Source organism: Odocoileus virginianus, chromosome 18 (assembly GCF_023699985.2).
Source record: "Odocoileus virginianus isolate 20LAN1187 ecotype Illinois chromosome 18, Ovbor_1.2, whole genome shotgun sequence".
NCBI lineage: Eukaryota > Metazoa > Chordata > Mammalia > Artiodactyla > Cervidae > Odocoileus > Odocoileus virginianus.
Genome location: NC_069691.1, coordinates 47,284,701 through 47,311,630, shown reverse-complemented (window position 1 = coordinate 47,311,630; position 26,930 = coordinate 47,284,701). Strand labels below are relative to the sequence as shown.

At 51.7% G+C, this 26,930-nt stretch overlaps 1 protein-coding gene across 1 annotated transcript in view; it reads left to right on the top strand.

The window, feature by feature from the left end:
* The window catches only part of FAM167A (family with sequence similarity 167 member A), a 30,287-nt gene extending 5,291 nt beyond the window's left edge, over positions 1-24,996 (top strand). The window contains exons 2-3 of the mRNA XM_020877194.2: positions 8,727-9,523; positions 22,028-24,996. Coding sequence (XP_020732853.2) covers positions 9,152-9,523; positions 22,028-22,291 — 636 coding nt within the window. The 5' untranslated portion in view covers positions 8,727-9,151 and the 3' untranslated portion in view covers positions 22,292-24,996. The remainder of the gene's footprint in view (positions 1-8,726; positions 9,524-22,027) is intronic.
* The last annotated feature ends 1,934 nt before the right edge of the window (positions 24,997-26,930 follow it).

The window sequence follows — 26,930 nt, the reverse complement described above, 5'->3', positions numbered from 1 at the left end:
TGCAGCGGTCGGCCGGGCAATGGGTTGCCTCACCCCTCCTGCGCATCTCTGCCTCGTCAGGGTTCTCACGGAGGAGAACCGCCGCCTCAGACTCTGTGTTTCCCATGGCTAATCCTCCCCGCTCCCCCCCAGGGACCCTCAGATTCTCAGGCACCTTTCTACCGCCTGTCGGAGCCGAGCAGCCCTTTCCCAGGGCCTCGCAGCCTTGGAAGGGACACGGTGGCGGGGATGCTGGGTGGCCCGGCAGCTCCTCCTCTCCTTTCAGCCTGGCAGTAAATTACATCTGTGGCTCCTGGGAGCCAGGACCTCTCCCCCACCCACGGGGACACACAAGTCTTTTTCAGAGGTTTCCTCGGCCACCTCTTTCACTGGGGAAAACGATAGGAAAGTCTCTCCATTCCCAGCCTCAGCGGGAGGCCTGCATGGCCTCTCTTTGCAGCGGGGAGCAGGCCCATCAATTATTCAGTGTGGCCCGAGCTCTTTGAAAGCACAGAAGTCCTGACAAGTATTTTTATAGATCCTTGCCTGCTCACAACATCCCAGAGAGACAGAGCAAGCTTTCTCCGTATTTTAGACATTGGAAGCTCCACTTGGAGCCAGAAGATGTGGACCCAAGCCCAGCCAGCTCCCCGAACAGAGCTGTGTGACCCCAGGCAAGTCTTGCAACATCTCTGGTTTGTGGCTTTGCTATTATACTCTCAGGAAGGTCTTTCCACCCCAGGTCATCGAGTGAGTACGGGGAAACATTTGTAAACTGCAGTGTGATTTCCCAGTGTTTGTGATGGCTCCTGTGATTTCAGGTGTGGACAAGGGACCTCTGAGTGATAGCCTGAGGTACAGCCATTAGCACAGGACTTGCAAACCAAACTTCACTGGGAGAAATGCCTGAGAGCGCGGGTGAGTGGGTTCCTCTGTCCCTACCCGCTGTGAGTGCGACTTCGTGACAAGGTGACGACCCCATGGGGTGCTGTGGTCTAGACTCTGTGCTTATTGGCAAGGAATAAGGGTCAAGGCCATTGCCCCCAAACCATGCATTTCAGAGGGGAGAAGCGAAACCCCAAGGGGAAGTGAGTCACCACAGTCGCTCGAGTTGGTGGGGGTGGGGATGGGGTCCTTCAAGCTGACTCCCAGGTCAGGGACGCCTCTTTCCCACCCAGGCTGGGCCTGACCAAAATGGGGGACCCATTCCCCTCCCCCAGCAGCAGTTCTGGGATCCCTGGAGCAGGCAGTGAGGGGTGAAGAATGTAGCATCCCCCAGCCTCCTTTCACCCTGTCAAATTCAAACACGAGGCTACATGGAAAGGCTAAAACATCGAGTTGAGACCAGCTTCCTAAACCACCCCTGCCCTCCCCACTCAGACTCACTAGAAACATTCTGACCTTGAACTTGCAGGGGGTCTTCTACTGGGCAGGAAACCATCTGGAGGTGTGAATTTGTTCACTGGTTCACAGCACCGCCATCCTCAGCATTTAATGAGCATCCGCTGTTTGCAGAACTCGGAACACAAAAGAGAAAGGAAGGTTCTTCCCATCAAGGAGCTAGATGGTGGCCAGGGAGCCTGTACACTCACCGTTCAAGGTCACACAGGCCATGGGTGCAGCCTGAGTGACAGTGCTGGGAACATTCAGAGGATGGCTTGGAAGGTGGGGTTTCCTAGAGGACTTTGTAGAGGAGACCAGCCCTCAGATGAGCTTCAAAGCAGAGCTCTAGACCCAGTGAGGAGAAGGGTGTTCCGCAAGGACCAGTGATGGAAAAAAGGATAAAACCAACTGTCCAGAAAGTCTTCCTTCTTTCATTCATCCTATCACTCCTTCACTTGTTCATCAAGTTTACTGAGCACCTACTATGTGCCAGGCACTGTTCTGAGCGCTAGGATCACAGTAGTGAACAAGATGAAGTCCCTACGCTCAGGCCTACATTCCCATGAGTGACACTTGTGATCAATGTGTAATATCCTAGTTATGTGAGTGGGAAGAGCTACAAAGCAAAAGGAAGCAGGGACATCCCAGTGGGCTGGTCAGAACCAGTGTCTGTGGAGGTGGCATCTGAGTGGTGGTGTGAGATCAGGGAGAAGTCAGCGGACAGAGCAAGGCATGAGGGTGAGGGGCACAGTCTCGGAGTCTTAAGAGGAAGTGGCTGGAGTCTCACAGTGGTTTGGGGCAGGAGTGATCTAGGCAGCCAAAGGGTGGCTTTCTGGAAGTGGTGAGTGGAGGGTTCTGCTGGTGGCAGATTGTGGCCCCCGAGGTACATCATGGGTGGAGGCAAGGAACCCAATACCACCCCACTGTCCTCACCAGCATTCCCCACTGTGCACGTCCAGAGCACACATGCAATAAAGTCCACCCCACCACACACACACACACATAGGCATGCACACAAACACACAGACACTCACACACACGATATCCCAATGCAGTTCGCCCCCACCATGCACCCACAGTTGGTACCCAGGGTCCTGTCTCTGCACCATGTCTTCCCCACCTCAGGTGCTCCCCACACCAGCTTTGACCAAGACCAGGAATACAGATGAGCTGGGAAAGATGATCAGTGCAGGGCCAAACCAGCAGCGTCCCCGCCTGCTTCGGTCACCATGGCAACCTTGGAGGAGGTGAGAAAACGCGCTCTCTGGCAGCTCCTGGAAGTGCCCTGGAGACTGTGGGTCGCTCCATGGGGCATAGGGCTGTGTCCCCCAGCCGCTCAGCCCCGGTTGTTAGGGCTCCCATGAGTCTACAGAGCACAGATGGGGTTTTCCAGCCTCCATCAGCCACCGGAGGTCAGTCCTGAGACCCAGCCCTGGGCTCTCCATTTAAGATAAGCATCAGGGTTTTATGATGAAACCCCATACTGAAAAGCCAGCCTCATCACAACTCCCCCTCCGTGTCCCACAGCTACTGACCTGTCACTCACCTGGAACAAAGAGGCATTCGCTGCTTTAGAAGATGAAAGAAAAAGATTCAGGTGTGAGTTGTGGCCTCAGCCACTTTGGAAGTTCATACTGTGAAGTGCAGACCACAGAGCCTTCTCCCCGACTCTGTCCTTTCAGCCCTGCGGGAGGCTGTGGGACAGACACTGCAGCCACTTCATTTCCAAAAGAGGGGCCGAGACCCAAGTCTCACAGCTTCCACTGGAGAGGGATCCCCCCTCCCAGAGGACAGACCTGCAGCAGGAAGCAGAGGTCCCTCTGTCTTCAGCCCCGGCGGCCTCTGACCTGCTCTCAGGGTAGACCTGTGGGTGGAAGGTGGGGCGGTGTGGCCCTGCTGGGAGGTGGCCGGCGGGCCTGGCCTGGCTAAAGCCAGAATGGGTGCTGCCGCTCCCGTCCTGCTTAGGTGGCCTGTCAGCCCTGGGCCTGAGTCCCTCTGGTAGGTATTTTAGGCCTCATCACACACAAAACACAGCCACAGGGAGGCTCTCTTTTGGGGACTGGTGGGTCCAGCCTGACTCAGGAGTCTGAGAGCCGCAGAGGTCGAAGGCGGATGAGCAGAGGCAGCGGCCGGCACAGCAGTGGACACAGAGCCGGAGGTCCGGCCCCGGGAGCGGGCTCCGCAGCTGGGTCTGTCTTCTGCAGGGGCATTTCCACACTGAAGAACTGGCAACACTGCGGCTGAGGCCTCACAGGATCTGGCAAGGCAGACCTGGCCGGGATGGGATGCCTTAAGGGACTGTTCATCTCCACTCCGGTTCCTGCATGTTCCCCAGCACTCTGCTGCTGGAGGCCAGGGCCAGCCTCACACGCGTGTGCAGGAGGGCCGATGCTGCAGGTATCACCCCAGTGAAAACCAGAGATAGCAGTTGAGGCACAAGAACACTTCTACTAGAAGGTGTAACAGAAGTGTAAATTTACCCATATGGAAATTTCTTATTGCATCCTCATCAAGCATTACCCATAGTAGACTGTTAATTAGGAAACAATCAACTATGGATGCAGCTGGAGTCTTTTTTTTTCCCCTAAATATTTATTTATTTGGCTGCACTGCCTCTTAGTTGTGGCATGTGGGATCTAGTTCCTTGACCAGGGATCGAACCTGGGGCCCCTGTGTTGGGAGGGCAAAGTCCTAGCCAGCGGACCACCAGGGAAGTCCCTCCAGATGGATTCAGTAAAAGCTTCTTTGAGTGGACAGCAGTCATCCAGCCTCAACTGGAGGTGGCGGCACCCCATCTAAGGGACACGTAGAAATGTGGGGGAGAGTGTCCTCTGGCCTTCATCTTATTTTATGACACTGCTCAGGCCTCAGTTATATGCTTTGGCCCCCCAAATGAACTGTTTGTCCCCCTCGTTTCCAAGAGTCAGCCCTCAAGAGGCTCAGAGGCCAGTGGAGGAGACCATGGAGAAAGTTCCTGGTAGAAGTGCTATGGTCTAAGAGGGCCACTGAGCCCAGTTTTGAGCCAACCTGGAGCCAGACCACAGGGGTTCAGTTCCCAGCTTTTCAGCTGGTTCTGTGACCCGGGGCTGGCTACTCTACCTCTCAGGGCTTTGGTCTCCTCATCGCGGTCATGGAGATGCTGATAATACATGCCTCATGAGGGTATTGTGAGGACTGAACATGTTCGTGCACGTGAAGCTCTTAGAACAACGCCTGGCGTGAGCTGCTCCGAGGAGATGTGACCTAATGTTGCGGTGATGACATAATTGTTTCCCCGATGTGGTCTCGTGGCATTGCGGGGGCACGTGCAGCGTGGGCAAGTCGAGGAAAACTTGAAGGGGGAAAATTCCTGAGAACTGAGCTGTGGAAGGGAGCAAAGGGCGTTCCGGGCTGAGGGAAACAGCTTGTGCAGAGTCACAAGGGCCATGGGAGGGCCCGGGATTCAGTGTTGGAGAAGAAATGAGTCCCTTCTCGTGGAGAGCCCCAGACCAGAAGGAGCAGACCGGAGCCTGGGGATCCAGACTGGGAGAGAGTGACTGAGACTTTCTTAGGAAAACGCAGGGCAATAGGGAGGGAGTGGGATACTCCTCTGGTGGTCCAGCGGTTAGGACTCCATGCTCCCAATGTAGGGGCCCTGGGTTCAATCCCTGGTCAGGGAACTAGATCCCACATGTTGCAAGTAAAACCCGGCACAGCCAAATAAATAAAAATAAGTATTAAAAATAGAGAGAGCAAGTGTCCCATGAGAGAGAGAGAGAGATGAGAGAGAATGGGTCTTCAGCATCCTTCCTGCTCTCAGAGCCCATCTAGGAAGCGGGTTTGGAAGTCGCCCAGGAGGATAGATTAGGTCATCTTGGGATGAGGTGTTGGCCGCATGACTGGGCTGCACCCACCTGACTCCCCCAGCAGCCGGGGCATTAGCTCATGGCTGGCAGGGCATCCTTTGTAGCAGCCACCGTGGGCCCAGAGTGAGCCAGGAGCGTGTTTGAACAGCAGTCCTTGTGTGTGGTGTGGGTCCCAGGTGCTGACACGTCACTACTAAGGAGCTCACGCGCCCCCAGGGCTGATCTTCTGCTTCAGGAACTTCACGTTCTTCTGCAGCTCAGCGGCGGCCTGGCGGGGCATGCCCAGGCCTGGTGGGATTATGGTCCAGCCTTGTTTTTCTGGATGTCCCGGGTCCTAGATCTGGCGGCATTCTCTGGCTTCACTCCTGGGATCTCTGTCTTTGCCAAGTCCCCAGCGAATGTCACTTTGTCTTGGGCTTACTGTAGACCGGCACTTGTAAGGGCTTGATATTTGTCACCTTGCCTAGTTTTCATAATGACCTACAAAGTTGATGGTATTACCCTTGGGGCCAGCTTCACGAGCAAGGGACCTGGGCAGCCCCACAGGGCCCTGTCCTTGGGTTCCTGCTCTGCTGTCCCTGTCTTGAAAATCTTAGTACTTTTTTTTTTTTTTTTTTGCTGCCCCTCAGGTCTTAGTTGCAGCGTGTGGGATCTTCCATTGTGGCGTGTGGACTCTAGTCGTGGCTGCAGGCTCAGTAGTAGGGGCTCGGGTTTAGCTGCTCTGCGGCAGGTGGGATCTTCGTGCCCTTACCAGGGACGGAACCCGTATTCTCTGCATTGCAAGCTGGATTCTTAATCACTGGACCATCAGGGAAGTCCCACAATCTTACTCGGTTGTAATAAGGTGCCCTGATTATATTTTGCACCAAGCCCAGCAAATTACATAGGGAGTCCTGATTCTCCCCATTTGTCAGGAGAAGACACCGAAGCGCAGAGTGGTCTGAAGCCACATGCCCAGTATCACAGAACTGGGCCCCTGGGGGACTGATGCCAAGGCCTATGCCCTCTGGAGTAGGAGGAGGCTGACCCAAGTCCCTCTACCTTCCTGAGCTCCATCTTCCCATTCTTGAAATAGGGGGACACCACCTGCTCCTCACTTGCCCTGTGGCTCAGCTGGTAAAGAATCCGCCTGCAGTGCAGGAGACCCGGGTTCGATCCCTGAGTTGGGAAGGTCCCCTGGAGAAGGGAACAGCTACCCACTCCAGTATTTGGCCTGGAAAATTCCATGGACTGTATAGTCCCAGAGGTCCAAAGAGTTGGACATGACTGAGCGACTTCCACTTTCACTTTTTTTACCTGCTCCTCAGGGCAGCCATGAGGCTTGAGGGAGAGGACAGGCATACGGGGAGCCTTCTGCGCTCATGCTCAGCCGATCGGGGATCAGCACGGGCTGACTCCCACAGGTGCTCCTGCCCATACCGCCAAGTCATCCTGACACCGCCTGCGCAGGTCTTCTTGGAACTGATGCAGAAACCGCTCATTAAAATAAGCTCCCTGACCCCAGGAAGCAGCTACATGACAGGAGGCAGGAAACACGGTCAGAGCTGTTTCCCCCCAGAAGGAGCACGCCTCCTAACAGGTCCTCCCTCTGCAGGGAGGGTGCAGCCGGCAGAAAGGGAGGCAGACAGACGTCTCAGTAGCTTCTTCTGCTCACAGATCTCAGGGCTCGTCTCCTTAAAAGGCTTCGATGGAAATTGCCAGCGCTCCTCTGTCAGTGGAGGACGCCCTGTAGGGTAATCCACCCTGGGCACACTCCAGCCAGACTCTGACACCTCAGCAAAGAGGCGGATGGTGCCTGGGAGGGGCCCCAGACAGAGGCTAATGGGTCTTTAGATTTGGAGAGATTCTTGAGGAGCCTGGATAACAGTGATGCTGCATGGAAGGCCCCCATGAGAATACCCCACATTTGCACGGTATGCTACGCCTGCAGAAAGTCCACACAAGCCAGTATCCCAAACTCTAGGGGGTTGGTACTGTCACCCTCTGTTTTACAGATGAGGAAGCTGAGGCTCAGCAAGCCTGGAAGTACCTACAGCTGAGCAATCTGATTCCAAGTCTCATGCTTCTGTCTCAAGACCTAGTGGTTCTCAACCCCGGCCCTCTCAGATCACTTGGGGAGCTTTAAAATATGTTGAAGCCTGAGTGTGGTTATAGACTAACTGAATCAGGACCCCTGGGACAGGCCTGGGACTCATGTTGTGGACGTTCCTCAGGGGATTCCCAGCTGTGTGACTGGAGGTGAGAGCTAGGTTTCTCTGCCATCAGTAGGGGGAAGATTTCTTTTCATTCCTGGAGCCAGGGGCAGTACCTTCCTCTGGTCAGATGCCATCTCAGGAAGGGGTTGCAGGAACCGTCCAGAGAGACAGCAGGCTCTGCTGTTGAATAACTCCAAGCCCAGGTGCGAGATGAGCCCCCAGCCTCCCTAGCGGCCCAGCCCTCACACCATCGCCCCATGCCTGGTTCCCATCACCCTAGGCACACAATCACAGCTCTTAGTTTCAGCTTTCCTCCTTAGCCACATCCAAGTCAATACAAATCTCTTCATTCCCTACCTTTTCCATACCAAGTGTCCTCTCCGGGCTGAAGGTGTCTTATTGTTTTTTTTCTCCCCCACGTAAGCTTTATCTTGGACGTTGTTCCATACCAGTTCAGTCTTTTGCCCAGCTGCATGCCCTCCCACAGATTTTCAAAACTCACCCTGAAAACCAGGGACTCCTCTTCTCTGCCGAAGTGAAAGCTCTCCCGCTCTGATGGCCCACCTCCACCTGCCCAGACCCTGTGGGACATGGAGGCCGGGAGCCCAGGGCCTGTTTCTGCCTCAGTTACTTCCCTGCCTCCCTGTGATGGGGCAAGGGCCTGGCTCTCACCTCCTCCGTGGGGGTGGGAAGGCCAGTCGGATCGGAGAACTGCAGCCCCAGCCCGGGAAGTGCTGCTGTGTGGGCATATTAGGTGAATGTGAGAACCATCTTTGCAGGAGGTGAGTCATGGCTGCGCTCCATTTAACAATCCACCCAAGTGCAGCCTGTTTTCCCTCTGCAGGTTTCTTTGCTTCCTGCTCTGACGAGGTGAGGTAAGGTGTTGTCCTTGGAGAAAGAAGCTGAGGGTGTGCAGTAGGACTCGCCCTGAGGAACCAGAGCTTAGGAAGGGGCTGTAGTGGGCAGGGTGGGGCAGAGTCAGGGGTCTCTGGCCTTTCCCTCCCGCTGGCAGCCTTAGCTCAAAGAGACCTGAGCCTGGCGTCCTTACTAATCACTGGGAGCTCTTGGGTGAGTCTTGTAACCTCTGGAGACTCTGACTCCTCATGCATAACATGGATACAAAAATAAGTAATTATAGACTTACATGGAGGATTAAATGAGATAATAGGGGTGGAACCATTTCCTAAATGGTAAGACACTGTACAAAGTCCATTCTTTCCTGCATCGACTTTAGGCACTGTGCCTCCCTGAGCCTCCGCGTCCCCTCCTGAGGCTGCGTCCAAGGGAGGGGTCAGCACTGATGTCATTCCAATCCTTCCTGTAGGTCCCACACCAGCCAGCAACTTCCCGCTGCCTGCCCTTCCTGCGAAGGGGACGGGGTCCGTCCTGCATCCCCACTGGAGTCTGATCTGCCTGCCCCTCCAGCACTGATAGATCTTCTTGGCAAAGCTGCCCCCAAAGATTCCTGCTAATGCTTGTCTGTTCCTGCTCTTGCAAAGCATGGCGCCCACAGCGCTCCAGGAAGCCTCTTAAGCCCTGAACGTCGGCAGCTGCTCCAGAGGACGCTGTGTAGGTCCCCTCCGCCCCCTCTGGACCCCAGGAGCCGCGCCCTTCCTAGCGATGCCCTCGGGAGCCTCGGCCCCCACTGGATGAGACCCCTCCAGAGCAGGACCCGACCTTGCTGCCCACCAAGAATCCCTCGGCACCCTCCACCACCTCTCATGTCTGGCTGTCCGGGCAGGTTCTAGAATGTCTGTGCCCCAGATCCAAGTAGGAGAAGGGGCCGGTGGGGAAGAAGGGCCGGCAGGAACGGCCCCACCTCCAGATGACCACCTCCGGAGCCTGAAAGCCCTCACGGAGAAACTGAGGCTGGAGACCCGCAGGCCTTCCTACCTGGAGTGGCAGGCCAGGCTGGAGGAGCAGACGTGGCCCTTCCCAAGGCCGGCGGCCGAGCAGCGGGGCTCGGCGGAGGACGAACCCTCGCTCCTGCGAACCAGAGCACTCAGGCCGCATCCCCCATCTAGTGGGAGGGCTAACCAGGACGCCGGGCCCCCGCCCACTGGCAAGCTGGAGGGCTTTGAGAGCATCGACGAAGCTATAGCCTGGCTCAGGAAGGAACTGGTAAGTAAGTGGCTCTCCCTTCAGGAAGCCCAGAAAAGAAGCCTTTCTCTGTCTCTTCCCCTGCCAATTTCACACCTTCCTATTCAGACAAGGGGGTGCCTCATTATTATGTAGGTCCATGTGGTCCATCAGCCCCCAACCACAGGTACTTACGGAGAGCCTGAGCCCATGTTCTGAAGGTGTCCGCAGCCTTCCTGATGCCACCCCAAAGCCACAGCGTTCCACGCTGAGTGGTCCAAGAGCTGAGCGGTTCAAGGAATGAGTGAGGTGCTTGTCAATTGCTGAGCCTCCTAGAGCCAGGTGAAGTCGGGTCTGGCAGAAGAGTCTCATGTGCCCCCCTTCCTGGACTGTGACTGTGCCTCTTCCTGTCTGAAACCCTGTCATCCTGCCATCCAGCCGTGTGGTCCTTTATTCAGCAGCCGCTCTCCGCGCAGCGCTGTGCTGGGCAGTGGGGCTGTGTGGCTTGGGCTCAGCCTGCACGAGGGGTGAATCGGGAGATGCCTGGGGTGACATGGCTGGTCAGGCCTGGCGGGGGTGAAGGCTTTGGGCTGAGCCTTGGAGACTGAGTAGGAAATTGCCAAGAAACCAAGGCTTCCCTGGTGGCTCAGAATGTAAAAATCCACCTGCATGCATTTCAGGAGATCCGGATTCGATCTCTGGGTTGGAAAGATCCCCTGGAGAAGGGAATGGCACCCCACTCCAGTATTCTTGCCTGGAGAATTCCATGGACAGAGGAGGCTGGTGGACTACAGTCCGCGGGGTTGCAGAGTCTGACATGACTGAGCGACTGGTGCACTGGATGAGAAGGCATCCAGGTGGCATAAGTGTGAGCACTGGGCGTGCGCTGGGAGCTGGGGCCAGCAGCTCAACCCTTTGTCTGCCCCTGGTCATGGCAGACTCTCATCAATGGTGGCGCCCAGCACATGAGAAGGGGGTGGGCGTGCAAAGCTGCATCACTTGGCTCTTCTTAACCACTGTACTACGTGGTGTCTCCCAAAGGCAATTGATTTTGTTCTGTGACTCCTAAAAATGTCAATTCATAGAGATGTCAGCAGGCACTCAACAGAATGTGTAGGGTGGGGCAGAGGGAGAAACAAAACTGGTCCAGTCCTTACGCTGCGGTCTCTTTGAATCCTAAAACAGACCAGTGCAATTGCTATTATTGTCTCCATTATACAGATGAGTAAGCTGAGGCTCATAGGAGTCAGACGACCTGCCCAGAGAGATGTGAGTAGTAAGTGATGAACTCAGCCTTTACCAGTGAGAGCAGAGCTTTGGGGAGAGAGACCGTGGGTGAGGGGGGGTCCTCCCCACAGGGCCCTTCACCGGGCAGGCCTCTTCGGGTGGCAGGTAGGGAAACTCTCAAAGCAGAGACTCTCCAACTCTAACGGGAGGACTCAGATCTTATTAAAATGAAGATTCTGATCCTATAGGAATGGAATCCATGATTCTGAATTTCCAACAAGCTCCAAGGTATGCTATACTGCTGGTCCATGGACCACACTTTGAGAATCTAGGACTGAAAAGCAGGCAAGACTGGGGTCAGAACACCAAGATGGGACCTCAGAGGGAAGTCCCAGGGCCCCCAGGTTTGTGCCCTAAGCCCTGTCCCTGCTGCATCTACACTATGGGCTTGGGTTTCCAGAGATAAAGTTACAGCATCCCACACCGAGCGCTCTACAAGCTGAGTTTGTTCAGAAGACTGTGAGTCTGAGGCCAGAGCAGCCCAAATGCAGATGGGCGGGCAGGCCAACTGAAACATGCAATTCTGCCTGCTTCTAAGATTAAACACTAACAAAGGCAACCTATAAAATCCTTTGGTTGGCTTGAAAACAGAGTCGAATGTTTGGTCAGTATGCCCATTCTCTAGTTTTAAGTCTCAGTCAAACATCAGACTTTATGTCATTGTTTTCCTCATTTGTCATCTGTTAACTTGTTGAAGGTGTCATTAAAAATTATCCATTTAAAAAAAAAATAGTCATTTCAAAATTGGTTTCAATAACCTTTGTTTTATTTTAAGCCCAGAGTCAAGTTTTCTCTCTACCTGGGAGGACTCTTTCTGGCAATTTGTCCGGGTCACTTGCAAATATATCTTTTCTCTTGATGTGGCCAAGGAAACCAATTAAAAATCTGCAATTCAGTCAGCCATGTGCCTGTTTGCCCTACACGATGCCAAACTCAGTTGCTTGGGAGTTTGGGCTTAGTCGTGGGTTTGTGCCCTGAACAGGTCTCTTTCTTATCTTGGGACAGTTGATGCAGTGAGTGAGTCATGTCCAACTCTTTGGGACCCCGTGGACTATAGCCTGCCAGGCTCCTCTGTCCATGGGATTTCCCAGGCAATAATACTGGAGTGGGTTGCCCTTTCCTCCTCCAGGGGATCTTCCTGACCCAGAGAATGAGTGAGGTGCTTGTTGTCCATTACTGACCCTCCTAGAAGCAGGTGAAGTCGGGTCTGTAAGGATGGGTGGTCCACTCCTGCTCCCTAGGAGGCCAGTTCAAAGGTAGAGTGACTGCTTGAATGTTGGTTTATTTCCAAGGCCCGAGAGGATCCTAGCAGCGCTGTCAGGGTCTGCCCTCCCTCTCAGCTTGGACTGCAGGGAAAGTTCAGGCATTTCTGACACCCCCAGGGACTTGAAAGTAGTGAGTTTTCCTTCAGAGTCACTCACTGTGGGTAGGAGGAAGGTGGGAATACTTAAAAACCCTGCTGGCACTATTTCTCCAGCCAGCAAGACCTGGCCTTTGGTTCCCCGAGTGTCCAGGAGAGGTGTCACCACCCAGCCATGGCAGGCAGGGCTGCCAGCTCTGTGCTTGGCAGCTTCGGCCCCCTGACTCCCCAGGTTCGCTTTCTGGGAAGAGAGACTTGGAGCCGGGTGAACTGACCCTCTGTGATTCGGCTTGATCCCGATTGCTCCTCCTGCCAGAGTGACCAGAAAAAGAGATGCTCCCTTCTGCCTTCAATCCTAAAACATTTCCCTTGCCAGCTTGAAGGATAAAGAAAAGGGAGAAATTGTCTCCTTGGCCTGTGCAGAGCCAAAACTAAAACCAAAAAAAAAAAAAAAATTCCCAGCTTCCTAAGTGCTTGTCTTATGGCAAGAACCCCTGAGCATCAACAGATATTTTTCTCTTAGCCTCATGTGGTTGTTTGAGCCCCACAGACAGCCTGCCGTCAAAAAGGTGTTTATGGTTGTTAGGAAAAGGAAAAGAAACCTGGCAGGTTTTAATAACTGTAAGGCCTGCTGTGGCAGGAGTCCTGCAGCCGTGGACCCAGCTGGCCCCTCTGTGGCCACAGCTCAAGTCCAGCTTCTCCACGTCAACCTTCTCTTGCCTGTGCTGCCCGCTTGACAAGCATGTGGCTAGGGTGTCCACACTGCCCTCTGAGGCCAGTGTTATCCATTGCCACTGAATGATAATGGCCAAATGACGATTCAGGCTCACTGAGCATCTTCTGATGGGGATGGAGGTGAGAGGCATGAAGGTGATACCCACATTAACCCTGCCCACCTGGGAAGCATCTTATGGTCCCCAAAGCACTTTTACATGCAGTATCTAAGTGAGAAGAATTGGAGGTGTTTGCTTTTCCCATTTTATGAGAAGACTGAGGCTCAGAACGATGATGAGCCTGAGGGTCAGAGAGTTTAAGTAACTTCTCCAAGGTCTTATGCAAGGGGGAGACAAAGCCAAGACCCGCATCTCCAGGCTCTTGACCCAGATCTCTTTCCTGTGTACTGGGTACTGGTGCTCACATCAGATGTTCAAGTCAGGGGGGCCAGGAGTTGTCGGAAAGCCTGCATGTGAAATGCTGCTGATCTCAGAACGGGACCCCTGTTATTAGCAATGTCTTGTAACAACCCTAAAGCAGGGATGGGGCGAGCCATGCCCAGAGCATGATGAGAATAATTAGTTGCTCAGAGCCAGCCAGGCTGGGTGCTGGCTGAGATGAGGTCTGATGCACAAGGGTTTCCAGCTCCAGTGTGCCTTTACTCAAGGCTCCTCCATGTAGATGGGCCTTCTGCCTGTTGTTCCTGCAGGAGGAAGACTGTCCTGTTAATCTGGCCAGATACTGCCCTTTAGTTGTTACTAAAGAATTAATAAAGGTGTTTCCCTGGTGGCTCAGCAGTAAAGAATCTGCCTGCAATGCAGGAGACAAGGGTTCGATCCCTGGGTTGGAAAGATCCCCCGGAGGAGGGCATGACTACCTACTCCAGTATTCTTGCCTGGAGAATTCCATGGACAGAGGACCCTGGCGGCTACAGTCCAGGGGATCACAAAGTGTGGGACACGACTGTGACTGAGCCTGGGGAGATAGCCGGTGCGGTGCGTAGGTGCTGTGGCAGGAGGAGTCCAGCGTGGGAGTCTCTCTCAGCCTTCATGGTTGGGGGACAAGGGCTGCGCTGGGCCTGAGGATGTTGGCGTGGGAAGGGTTGGTTCTGAAAGAGGGGACACAGGCCCAGCATGGCTGCTTCAAAGGGCCAGGGGCCGAGAACGGGGAGAGCAAGGGAGCCAGGAGGGCTGGTTGTACCTTTGAAGGGTTTGCAGAAGGGGAGAAACCTGACCGCTGGCCTGTTGACTGAAGGGCTGAGTGCAGAGAGGCGGCTGGTGCAGGCAAGAGGCGAGTGTGGGCGTGCCCGCCTGCCCCTGGCCGCAGTGCCCCTCTCTGCCCTCTCACCTTCAGGCACAGAATTCCTTTCTTGGGCGTACGGTTTCCAGGGCTCCCTCTTGCACAGGATGCACTCTTGTGAGGTGGGGGAAGGGGACAAGCATCCCCTTTCCACAGAGGGGGTCACATCAGCTGCCAGAGCCCTTTATCTCCTTATGGGCTGGAGAGGGACTGTCTGTGTCCATTCTGGCCGCTGCAGGTGGAATTGGTAAGCCACAGATATTCAGTTATCACAGTTCCGGAGGCTAGAAGTCTGGGATCAGGGTCCCAGCATGGTCAGGAGAGGGTCCTTTTCTGAGTTAAAGACCTCTCCCCATGTCCTCACACAATGGAAGGGGCAAGGGGACTCTAGGGTCTCTTTGATAAGAACAGTAAACCCATCATGGGGCTTCCCTGAAGGCTCAGTGGTAAAGAATCCACCTGCCAATGAAAGACGTGAGTTTGATCCCTGGGTGGGGAAGATCCCCTGGAGAAGGAAATGGCCACCACGCCACTATTCTTGCCTGGGAAATCTCTCGGACAGAGGAGCCTGGTGGGCTACAGTCCATGGGGTTGCAAAGAGTCGGACATGACTGAGTGACTAAACAACAAAAGCCTTCATGAGGGGTCCATACCCCTCATGACCTCACCACCTCCCAAAGGCCCACCTCCTAATACCAACATGTTGGGCATCAGGGCTTCAACATATGAATCTGGGGGAGAGGTGAACACAAAGATCCAGATCAAACCAGACTAGAACTCAGAGGCTCCGGGTACAGACCTGGAGGCCTGCAGAATGTATCACCACATTCTTCTCAAAGGTCAGCCTCCCCTGTGTAGGTGGTAATTTGGCCTGGGACCTTCCGAATTTGAAAATCAAAGACCTTATCATAGAGTATGTAGAGTATGACTCACCACTGGTGATGGTGAGTCCCTGGTGGGGCCTGAAGCAGCTCCTGCTCTCCATCCCGGCTCCGGGGCTCTGCTCCGACTTCCCCTCCCAGCAGACGATGGCTCCAGGGGGAGCAGGAGGAACCCCTCCAGACAGAGGGTGGGAGCCATGGTGCCTGCCCCCACCCACACCCCCGGCCAGCGACATCAGGAGACCCTGCGTCCAGCCTGTGCCTGCCCCAGTCCCAAGGCGGGGGGCCGCAGAGTAAGTGGAGGCTGAAAAACACGTTCCACCCTCTCCCCGAGTTGACAGCATCTCCTGGAAATCAATTCACAAACACATTTTGGTTTCTGGGGTGTCTGAAAAAATTTTTTTAAATTTTTCCCGGCATCTGAAATTGCTGGCCAGCAGCACACTTCAATGACAAGCCTTGCTTTCTTTCCTCACAGCGTGATTCTGGCTCTTTCTAAGAGGCCAAGATCAAATAATGAGTCATGTTTTATCCAGGCTTCTAAGTGTGTGTCTGAACAACACTGATTAAAACAGTAACTGGACCTTTAGTTAAATCATGAGACAGGTTACAAAAACTGTTCCCAAGTTTCCAGCATTAAGTCCCATAGAGAAGGGAGCATGTTTCTGAGAGAATGGCTTGGACTTTATACCCAGTCTCTCTTCAGCATCAATCAAAGATTAATTGTAGCTGTTAGGCTGGGCTTCCCAGGTGGCTCAGTGGTAAAGAATCTGCCTGCCAGTGCAGGAGATGCAGGAGACTTGGGTTCGATTCCTGGGTTGGGAAGATCCCCTGGAGGAGGAAATGGCAACCCACTCCAGTATTCTTGCCTGAAGAATCCCATGGGCAGAGGAGCCTGGTGGGCTATATAGTCCATGGGGTTACAGAGTCGGACATGACTAAGCTGAGTTGAGGCTAGAACAGCTTAGACACCAGCTTTAGAAACAGGGCTTGAACAAAATGTCCTTGGTCACCTTGGAATTTTTTTTTTCCCTGTCTGCCTGAATAATGCCCCTTCCAAGAACTGTAGGAAGCAAGTAGATCAGAAGTAATATGCCATATAAGCTGAGCAATGCCGGTCAAATAAAGGCAAGAATTCCACCATCTAGGTCCTTCTAGGTACAGAATATGGAGATTGGGCAAGGGCCTTCCAGTTTTGAGCCTTTATTAAAAAGACAAGAGATGCTGGCCCTAAAACCTGGTCCCAGTGACTCCACCATCCATGTGGGCTTAATGCTCGCCCAGGCAAAGGCTCAGCTGTGGGACATGTGATTTGTAGTCCCCCCTCCCAGGGTAGCCTGTGGCCTCTGCGGGATAAAGACACTTACAGGATTCTCAGAGGCACGGCCTGTAGCTCCAGCAATCCTATAATTAGGGCATCGTGAAAGGCTGTGTTCCCACGGGGTGAGGAAGCGCACGCACCAAAGCGGGGAGGGGGTGCTGGGTGGCAGGTGACCCAGGCCCTGTTGCAATAGGTATACTGCTGTGAGTGCTTGGCTGCAGGCAACACACGTTTGATTCTCTGAGTCAGGTAAGAATGACTCTTAGGAGAGCCTGTTTCTTTCTTTCGGGGGTAGGAAAAAAAATCTTATTGTACCAGTCACAGAACTTGGTCTCAGCCAACAGAAACTACCACTGGCTATCTATCTTAAGTCAAACTGATTGAAAGGGGATTTTTAAAATTAATTTTTGTTGGAGTAGAGTTGCTTTACAATGTTGTGTTAGTTTCAGATATAGAGCAAAGTGAACCAGTTATACATTTACATATATCCACTCTTTTTAAAATTCTTTTCCTATGTAGGTCATTATAGAGTGTTGAGTAGAGTTCCCTGTGATATACAGTAGTAGGTCCTTATTATCTATTTTATACATAGTATCAATAGTATATATATGTTGATCCCAGTCTCCCAGTTCATCCTGGCCCCCCTTCCTCCTTGGTATCCATATGTTTTGTGGAATTTAGAAAAATGGTATAGATGATCTTATTTGGAGAGATTGGTTGTTTCTTAAGGTGAAAGGTGAAACTCCAGGGGAGGGAGGATGTAACTAAAGGTGGTAATTAAGCTGCTTTGCCAGAGGAAGGGCTTCCCAGGTGGCTCAGGTGTAAAGAATCCACTTGCCAATGCAGGACATTCAAGTTTGATCCCTGGGTCAGGAAGATCCCCTGAAGAAGGAAATGGCAACCCACTCCAGTATTCTTGCCTGGACAATCCAAGGGACAGAGGAGCCTGGCGGGCTACAGTCCATAGGGGTCACAAAAGACTCAGATACAACTTAGCAACTAAATAACAACAACTGCAAGGACAGGAGGGAGATTTCCCCAGTTTTCTTTGATGAGATGAAGGGGTGTGATGAGTAAGGCTCCAGGGTGGCAGGGATAGAAAGGGAGAATCAAGGAGGGTGCCGGCCAAGGAAACTCAGCAAACAGAAGAATCTGCCCGTGTAAGTGATTTGCTGTGAGGTCTTTTTGTCCGAGTCTCATGGGTCATTAGTGATTTCCTGGAGAGTTAAAAGAGGAACTGACTACTCCTACCTCTGGACCGGCAGGAATGAAAACAAGAACTGCAGTTAAATGGTGCGGAGAATGGTATGGCAGTTCCTCAAAAACTTAAACATAGGATGACTACATGATCCAGCAATGCCACTTCTTAGTTTACACCCAAAAGAAGTGAAAGCAGGGACTCAGATCCTTGTGCACCTGTGTTCATAGCAGCATTATTCACAAGAGCCAAGAACTGGAAGCAGCCCAGACACCCATTCATCCATGGATGAGCGGATAAGGCACATGTGATCTATACACTCAGTGGAATATAAGTCAGCTTTAGAAAGGAAATCTGACTCATGCTACAATGTGGATGAATCTTGAATGAATGAAATATGACAAAACAGTAGATAATGTACTGATTCCACTTACTTGAGGTAACCAGATAGTCAAACTCACAGACTGGTAGTTGCCAGGGGCTAAGGGAGGGGAAATAGGGAGTTATTAATTAATGGAGATGGAGCTCCAAGTTTGCAAGATGGAAAGAATTCTGAAGATAGTTGGTGGTGATGTAATATAAAAGTATTTTACATTAAGCAATGTAAAGCAATGTAAAAGTATTTAATACCACTGAACTGCACACTTCACAATGGTTTAGATGGTAAGGTTTTATGCTCTGTGTATTTTAACACAATTAAAAAAATCCTAGTGGCGGGAGGGGGGCGGGGGGAGGGTGGAAAGAGCCTCTTAGCTCTGCACATTTTACTCAGGTTTCTTCGGGGGCTCATAATACTTGTTTCTATATGGATTTGGTTTGATTGCAGTGAAGTTACCTCTTCATTAAAGACTCAGTTTAGGATTTAAGATGTGGAGTCCCCCTTGGAAAACTCCTGTGTGATCTGCAGAGTAGGTGGGAATGGGGCCAGCACTGCTGCTTTTCCTTGGAGCCCTGGGACAAACACTATTTCTTTGAGCATCAGGTGAAATAGTGGATTTACATTCAGGAGTCATAACAAAATATGTCTTGCAGACAGGTCCTAGGATGGGCTGCTCACGTGATGATGTGCCCTCAGGACCAAGGCAGTGGAGGAAACAGAATTCCTAGCCCCTTCCAGTGTTGAGACTCCCACGCGGGGAGTGACCCGGTCACCATCCCCACCGGAAGCCGTTTCCTTCCCTCTAGGCGGAGGTGAACACCTCCAAGCTCAGTGGGTGGCAGGTGGCTCCACCAAGGTGGCCTTGTCCAAGGAAACTGGACAGGTGCCTTACTATCACCCCTCCTTCAGCTGGTTTTTCAACCCTAAATTGTTCTCACTTGACCAGATCTATTTGCCATAGAAAAATAGCCCCTTTCTCCCATCAGGCATCCCCACCCACCACATCTCATAGAGACTTGCAGACACCTAGTCAAAACTGAAATTCTCCAACTTTAAAGGATATTTTCAGAAGGCGAGGGTGGGATGATCTGAGAGAATAGCATTGAAACATGTATATTATCAAGTGTGAAAGAGATCGCCAGTCCAGGTTGGATGCATGAGACAAGTGCTCGGGGCTGGTACACTGGGATGACCCAGAGGGATGGGATGGGAAGGGGAGTGGGAGGGGGGTTCAGGATGGGGAACACATGTAAACCCATGGCTGATTCATGTCAATGTATGGCAAAAACCACTACAATACTGTAAAGTAATTAGCCTCCAACTGATAAAAAATAAAGGGAAAAAAAAGATTTCCAGAAAAAAAAATAAGGTATATTTTCAGATTGAGGATCCAATTCCTGAGGCCAGTTTCTGGGTTCACGTCTGAGCCACAGGCTTCCTAGCTTTCAAAGAGATCAATCTTCAAATTACAGGAAACCCCAAAAAGAAGTGGTTCAAGCCAAACTCCTAGAAGACCATGTTAAATAAAGCAGTGATGTGAGCTGGCACTATCTTTCAGACAAATTGGACCCCCATCTCCTTCAGAAGGGCTTAGGCAACACCTAGCCCAGCTTCCAAATAAGTGAATGAATGGCCAGTCACCCTCTGGCAAGCCTGCCATCATTAATTTGGCTCTATTAGAGTATTCTGATTGATGATGCATCTGAGTTGTGATGCCCAAGAATTGAGAAGTAAACAGATCAACTGGATGCCATGAACTTGCCATTAAATACTTTGGTGGTGATGGTCATTCAATACTTTGCCGATACCCGTGCAAGACTTCCTATCTTGGTTTTTCTCATCTATAAAATCTGGATTAAAGAGATCTGTAGAAGTACATCAAACCATGAAAGAGAGAAAATAGAACAATGAAATGCTTATTGGTGGAGTCACTAATTTTTCTGCAAGGCACTTGATTCTAAGCCTGAAGAGGGAAAAGTGAGAATGTTGGCATTGATTTGCATAACCAGCAGGAAAGTCCCTCTGGACTCTCACAGTTGGTCTTTCTAAATCAGTTTGGCTCCAAGCACTGGCTGAACAACACAGCTGAGTGTGAAGAAACAGCAGTACATAAACATTAACCTCTTGCAAGCAGAGCAGAGCAAACAGTGAGAAGGAGTCAGATCTCGTGCCAAGTAAGTGACCAAGTGTCATTAATGGAAAACACTGCACCAGGAGCCGAGGAGACCCCAGGAGCGAAGCTGCGACACTGGATAGCTCATTAAAACTCTTCTGGACTCAACCAGACTGCCACACTGCTACCTTGGAGCTGGCTGTGGTTCCAACAAAGTTAACCGGGAAGTGAATTTTGGAAACTGTAAATGTGTGACCAGGTGAGGAGTTATTATCCCATTTCTTCCTCAGTAGAAAAAAAAAACCAAAACACTAAATATATCAAGAACCTTCTCCTAGGTCATGAGCACAAAACGGGTCCCATGCCCCACACTCCAGCTCTACCTGAAGAGGTAGAACTTAGAGGTCAGAGGTTTGGGCTCTGGAGTCTGACTTCTGAGCGCCTCATCCCAGTTCGGTGAGCTTTGTGACTTGTCATGAGGACTGACTTTGCTGAGCCTCAGCCTCTCCATCTATAAATTGTGAGTGCATGCATGCTTGTTAAGTCACTTCAGGCATGTCCAGCTCTTTGCGACCCTATGACTGTAGCCCACCAGGCTGTTCTGTCCATGGGGTTCTCCAGCAAGAATACTGGAGTGGGTTGCCATGCCATCCCCCAGGTGATCTTCTCAACCTTGGGATTGAACCCGGGTCTCTTATTTCTCCTACACTGGCAGGCGGGTTCTCTACCACTAACAACATCTGAGAAGCGCAGAAATTGTGAGTAGGATGGTGATATTACTTCCAGAGTTGGGGGTGAAGATTAAGTGCTGCGTATCAACATACCCAGTTCACGTCCCCCCCTCCCCAATTCATGTGTTGAAACTCTAGGCCCCAATGTGACAGTGTTGGGAGGCAGGGCCTTTGGAGATGATCAGACACTGCAGTCATGGGAGTAGGGCCTTTCGGTGGGATTATTGTCCTTATAGAGGAAAAGAGACCAGAGCTCTCTCTCTGCATCACGTGAGCACACAGTGGGAAGGTGGAAGAACCTGTCAGCCAGGAAGAGTGTCCTCACTGGGAACTGAATCAGCACACGCACACCAGGTCCTTGAACTTGGACTTCGCAGCCTGCAGAACCGTGAGAAATAAATGTCTGTTGTTTAAGCCACTCAGTTTATGGTATTTTGTATGGCGGCCTGGGCTGACTAATACCTACTCAGAAAGCTTAGAACAGTGCCTGGCTCACAGTAAAACATCCAATAAATATTAGCATGTATTTATGCTTGGCTCTTTTGAAATAAGAAGTATTACAAGTACTCTGAAATGTTTAAAGAATAAGGTGACAGCATACCACCACCCAGCATATAATATAAAACAACATCAATAGAGTTGAAGCCCCGAATACCTTCCCTAATTGCAGTCTCTCCTTCCTGCCCAGAGGTAACCATGCTCCTAAACTTGATATTTATCATTCCCATGCATTTCTTTATACTCTTACTCCATTTGTAAACAATGAGACAGCTGGAAATGTTTCCAAGCCAGGACTGACACACACGCCTTCCAGAAGGATTTGGACTCAGTATCTAGCTTACTGCAAAGGGCTGTGTGGCAAGCGTGTCCTTTGTCACCTCACTCTCTGATTTTTCACCTCCCTGCCCTGAGAACGGGCTACCCCCTCTGTGCTCTGCTTAGTCGTTTCAGTTGTCCGACTCTTTGGGATCCCATGGGCTGAAGCCTGCCAGGCTTCTCTGTCCATGGGGCTTCTCCAGGCAAGAATACTGGAGTGGGTTGCCATGCCCTCCTCCAGGGGATCTTCCCAACCCAGGGATCGAACCCAGGTCTCTTGCATTGCGGGCAGATTCTTTACCGTCTGAACCACCAGGGAATCCTGGCTACTCTCCCTAGGTGGGCCCCAAATGATGATGCAAGCCGGTCTGTTAGCCGGGGTCTGTGCCCCGCCCCGGCGCCCCTCCAGCATGAAGCTGACGCCTCCCCTCCCTCCTTTCTTTGCAGATGGAGATGCGGCTTCAGGACCAGCAGCTGGCGCGGCAGCTCATGCGCCTGCGCAGCGACATCCAAAAGCTGAAGATTGAGCAGACCTGCGACCTCCACCGGCGGATGCTCAACGACGCCACCTACGAGCTGGAGGAGCGGGACGAGCTGTCCGACCTCTTCTGCGACGCTCCCCTCGCCTCCCCCTTCAGTCTTTCTGCACCCCTCAAGCTCATTGGGGTCACCAAGATGAACATCAACTCCCGCAGGTTTTCTCTGTGCTGAGAAGCCCAAGACGGGGCGGTGGAGCCAGAACGAGGGTTTGGGAGGTGGACTGGGGATGTAGGAAGGGAGCTGAGGCCCAGCTACCCCAGTGGGTCTCTCTCGAGGCAGGGTGTCCCCAGGACAAGTGCTCTCGGAGCCCAGCTGTGGAGCCCAGTGTCCCCATGCCTGACCCTGGTTTAATACCCAGAGTCCTGCAGAAGGGCTGCTCCATCCGATGTTCAGTGAGACCTGGGTACCCCACACACACATCTCATCTCCCCACTTGGTAACCCAGATTCCTGTTTCCCGGAATCACTGGTGCTATGACCTGGGAACCCAAAGTGGGGGGTGGGGGCAAAGCTGTGATTCTTGCAGAAGGCTTCCCCAAGGACACCGAACCCCAGAAGGGAGGCATTAGATACGTCAGCCTCGCCTATTGTGCTCTGAGGCTCACTTCACCCTAAGCAGTTGACTCAGCAACCTCAACAGGGACCCACCAGCAAAGGAAAATCAAAAAGAATAACAGGTGGCACTTGGGAAAGCAGGCCCCACCTGCTGCCAGCGCCCTGGGCAAGTTCTTGGACCTCGGCCCCACAGATGCCAGGTAAATTGTTTCCGGTATGTGGGGTCCTGCCAGTGTAGCCGGGAGAGAACAGGCAAGACTGTCGCCCGCTCTGGCTACATACACCAGTCCCAGCCTCCAGAGAACACCTTTGCTGTCACCCCGCAACTTGGCATTGGTAGGCCTAGGGGTGGGCTTCCCCAGGGGGATTCTGACATTGTCACCTCCGCACCTTCGTGCCCTCCGCAGAAGCTCTCCCTGAGCCACCTCTGAGCTTCTGTGCCTGATTTAAACACCTAACTTTAACTGAATCAGACTGTTACTAACCTATGGCCAGCTTGTTTATAACTGCTTGATTTTTGCCCAAATGGCGAAACAGTGGGTAGGTCAAGTTTGACAGAGGTTCAGGGTTTGGTTTTAAAAGGTTCTGCCTAAGGACAGGTGGGGGGGTCAGCAAGGTGAGGATGAGACCTCCACAGTTTAGGAAGTTAACCTAGTGGAGCGCCCTGTGCCTGGGGGTTCTGGGTGTTTGACCCAAAGTCTTTGATCCTTCTAGCCAAGCCCTCTGGTTCATAGAGGAATAAAAGAGGCTAGTGGAGGGGAGGGCCCCCCCAGGCTCCTCAGTAGCTGTAGAATATGGATGTGTTAATTATAATCATTATTAATAATGCCTACACCAATCATGTATCAATGAACTTGAATTCCAAAGATGATACTAAGGCTTTGCCAAACCACGAACTGCCAACCTCTCTACTGTCCGCCTCACTCAACCCTGTCACCTCCCAAGTTAAAATTCTGCTTGCCATCAGCATTCCGTCATCAAAGTGAGGGGTCCTGTTGCTCTGTCTTTCATGCTTCGTCTTCCTGTAGAGTTTTATCAAAGCCCATGCATACTTGCACACACACATACACACCATGACCCATGCTGGGGCAAAGTTGGTTTCCTCTTGTGGGCTGGGAGTAGGAGTTTGTAAATGATTGGTCCCTGGTTAGAGGATAATTTGGTGTTTCCTTGTGATTTCTAAGAGCCAGAGGGTTTATGCTTCCCTCAAAGATGCTACAACCACATAGCCAAGGTCTGTTTCAAGCTGACTCTGAGCAATGGCAGAACTCAGTGGATTCTGAGGTCCACGGAGAAGGCCTGGGTGGAAGGCCAGGCCGCCCCACGCCTGTCCTCAACCCAGCAATGCCTTTCCTCGGGGGTTCTGTACAGATGCTGCCAAGCCCTACAGAGGCACGCCTGCCAGGCTTCCTCCAGAAGAACCCTTGGGGTCATGGGGTATCAGGCTGGCCTGCACACACTCACACCCGCTCTACAGAGACGTGAACATATACACACCCAACCCACATGGGCAAGCCCATTCCGTATTCTGGAAGAAAAGTGCCAAACTGGTTATTTTTCTTTCTATAAACCTGTCATTACAGTAACTGAAAAAGCTGGAATCAACCAAAGCTGAGTGATCTAGCTGAATGTCATCAAGTCCATGGATGAGGCAACTGGGCAGTTCAGTTGCTCAGTTAACCTGATGATTCCTTTCTTTGAGATCAAGGCACACGCCTTTTGGAATAGGTTAGTTGTCTGAGCTATTGTGCTTAGTTCATCCCAAGAGAATCTCACTTTGGGATAAGGAAGGAGGGGATCAGGAAGGGAAGAGCAGGGGAAAGACAGGTGTGTTTTCTTACTCATTGCACAGCATCTGTTAGCAGCCTTATTTCCAAGGTGAATGCAAACAACTAACCAGGTCAGTTCAGCTCTGTGAAGTCCCTGCCTCGTGTGGTCAAGAGATGTCCGAGTCAGTCGCAGCCTACCCTTCATCACCTCAGAGCAGACTTCCAGCCCTACCCTGTGTATACAATACTGTTGCAGTTTTACTCATTATCTGCCCATCTCTCTGACACCCCCAAGAACCCCTGGGTGTAAAACTCGAAGTCTGCATTAACACTGCCACGCGGGGCAATGTCTGACACCTTTGTGGGCTCAGCAGTGATCCCAGAGGCCTGGGGAGCCCAGGCAGGCTTGAGACGACCTGCCCCTGCCCCAGGCCTCCTCGCTGTAGCAATACCAAGTGCTATTATGTAATCGATGGACAATTTATAATTTTATTTTTTATGATTGTTTCTATATTGCTGTTAGCAAAAGTGAAATTAAAATATTTCAAAAGGACATTTTTATAAAGAGGAGAAATATGCTTCCTTTTACCTTGTTCCCGTTAACAGCACACACAGGTCCAAGCACTGAACTGGAAGAAAGGGAAGCAAAGAGGGAGATCAAGAGGGAGTGGGGAGGATGGGGGGAGAGAGGAGGAGCTACAGGATTCACTGTCCTTCCTTCATGACGCCTTCCCTCATGGAGGGCTGCTTGGTAGTGATGCCATCAGGAGCGTCCCAGCTCAAGATGTGAAATTAAGATACCCAGCCATTATTCCTGAATTTGACCAAAGCCGGACCCAAAGCAAATCCACTCTCTCCTACATTGTGTTAAGTCGCTTCAGTCCTGTTTGACTCTTTGCGACCCCGTGGACTGTAACCCTTTAGGCTCCTTTGAGATTCTCCAGGTAAGAATACTGGAGTGGAGGGCCATTTCCTCCTCCAGGGAGTCTTCCTGACCCAGGGCTTGAACCCAAGTCTCTTGCATCTCTGGCATTGGCAGGCGGGTTCTTTATCACCAGCACCCCCTGGGAAACCCCTCTCCTGCATTAAAGACTTCAAAGTTGACTGGGTTCAGAATACTTGGGTCAAACTCAGAGCACAGCTGGACAGTGGACCCACGGGATGTATATTTCAAATCACAATTCCATCATCCAAGTACATTGCCTTGCATTACTGTCCCATGTGGAGAATTTGTGTCAAACTCGTTCAACATCTCAAGCAGCGGTCCTGAAAATGAAACCCGCATAAAGCATCGCCTGGAGCAGCCGATGCAAATGCATAGTCCCAGGAAATTCCTGGGCTCTGTTCACAGGTCCTGGTGCGCAGCTCTGGCTCAGGGCCTAGGAATCTGTTCTAACAAACACCCCCGTGAGACCAGCAGAGGTGGTCCCCAGACACTTAGAGAAACCTTCAGAGGAACAAAGCTGGCAGGGAAGGCATGTCTTGGGTTACTTTGGGACCTACCACAGGACACCCTTCAGATACTTCGGAGGTAAACCCAGCAGGGCCCACCGGTAGCTGGAGACTAAGGATGGCTCTCTGGTCAGCAGCTGGATGGGGGTTGCTGTTTACTGAGATGAGAAAATTTGAGGGGAGCACAAGTCAGGAGTCTTCAGGAAAAGACCAATGTTGGATGCATAAATTGGGGAACCTGGATTTGGGTGTTTGGGTGATGTTAAAAAGCACCACACCCAGATAAAGTCCTCTAGGAAGAAAGTGTTGACACCCTAGGGACGCCAGCATCCAGGGGTCTGATAGAGAAGGACCAGTCCAAGGAGACTTAGAAAGACCAGCTGGTAAAGTGCAGGGGAAAACAGGTGAAGGAGGCATGGGAGCCTTAAAGAGGAAAATGTGTCAAAGAGTGTCGTCAATATCAACTGCTGTGGAGAAATTACAGAAAAGGTACACAGAGAGATAAACAGTGGTTTCAAGCAAGACAGAGCCCATTTGTCCTTTATTACAGCAACAATAGCCCTTTCAGATCAGGGGTAGCACAGAAGTCCAGTTGTGTGGGTTGAGGAGAAAATGGAAAGTGAAGAAATGGATTCTTTCAAGTGGGTTTGCTATAAATGGAGCTGAGAAATAGGAGCTGGACAAAGTCGTGAAGTCAGGGAAACAATTTTTGGTTTCCTTGAAACAGTGTATAACAAAATAAATGCATAATAGAGTGTTAATTGTGCATTAACAATGTATCATAATAAAAATGTATAATAAAGGTGCTGGCATAATATATAATATAATAATGGTGCTGACAATGGGAATAATCTGTTAGGAAAGAAGAAATGGATGGTGCAGGAGAGAGAGGAAAGTAATTGTAACAATGAAGTTCTTAAGGAGGAGAGGAAGGGAGTGTCAGGGTGTAAGTGGGGGGAGGGGGCGGGCTGGGAGGGAAGCAAAGACACTCCTTTCATTGTCATGAGTGGGAAGATTGAAGATGAGTGGCTTAAG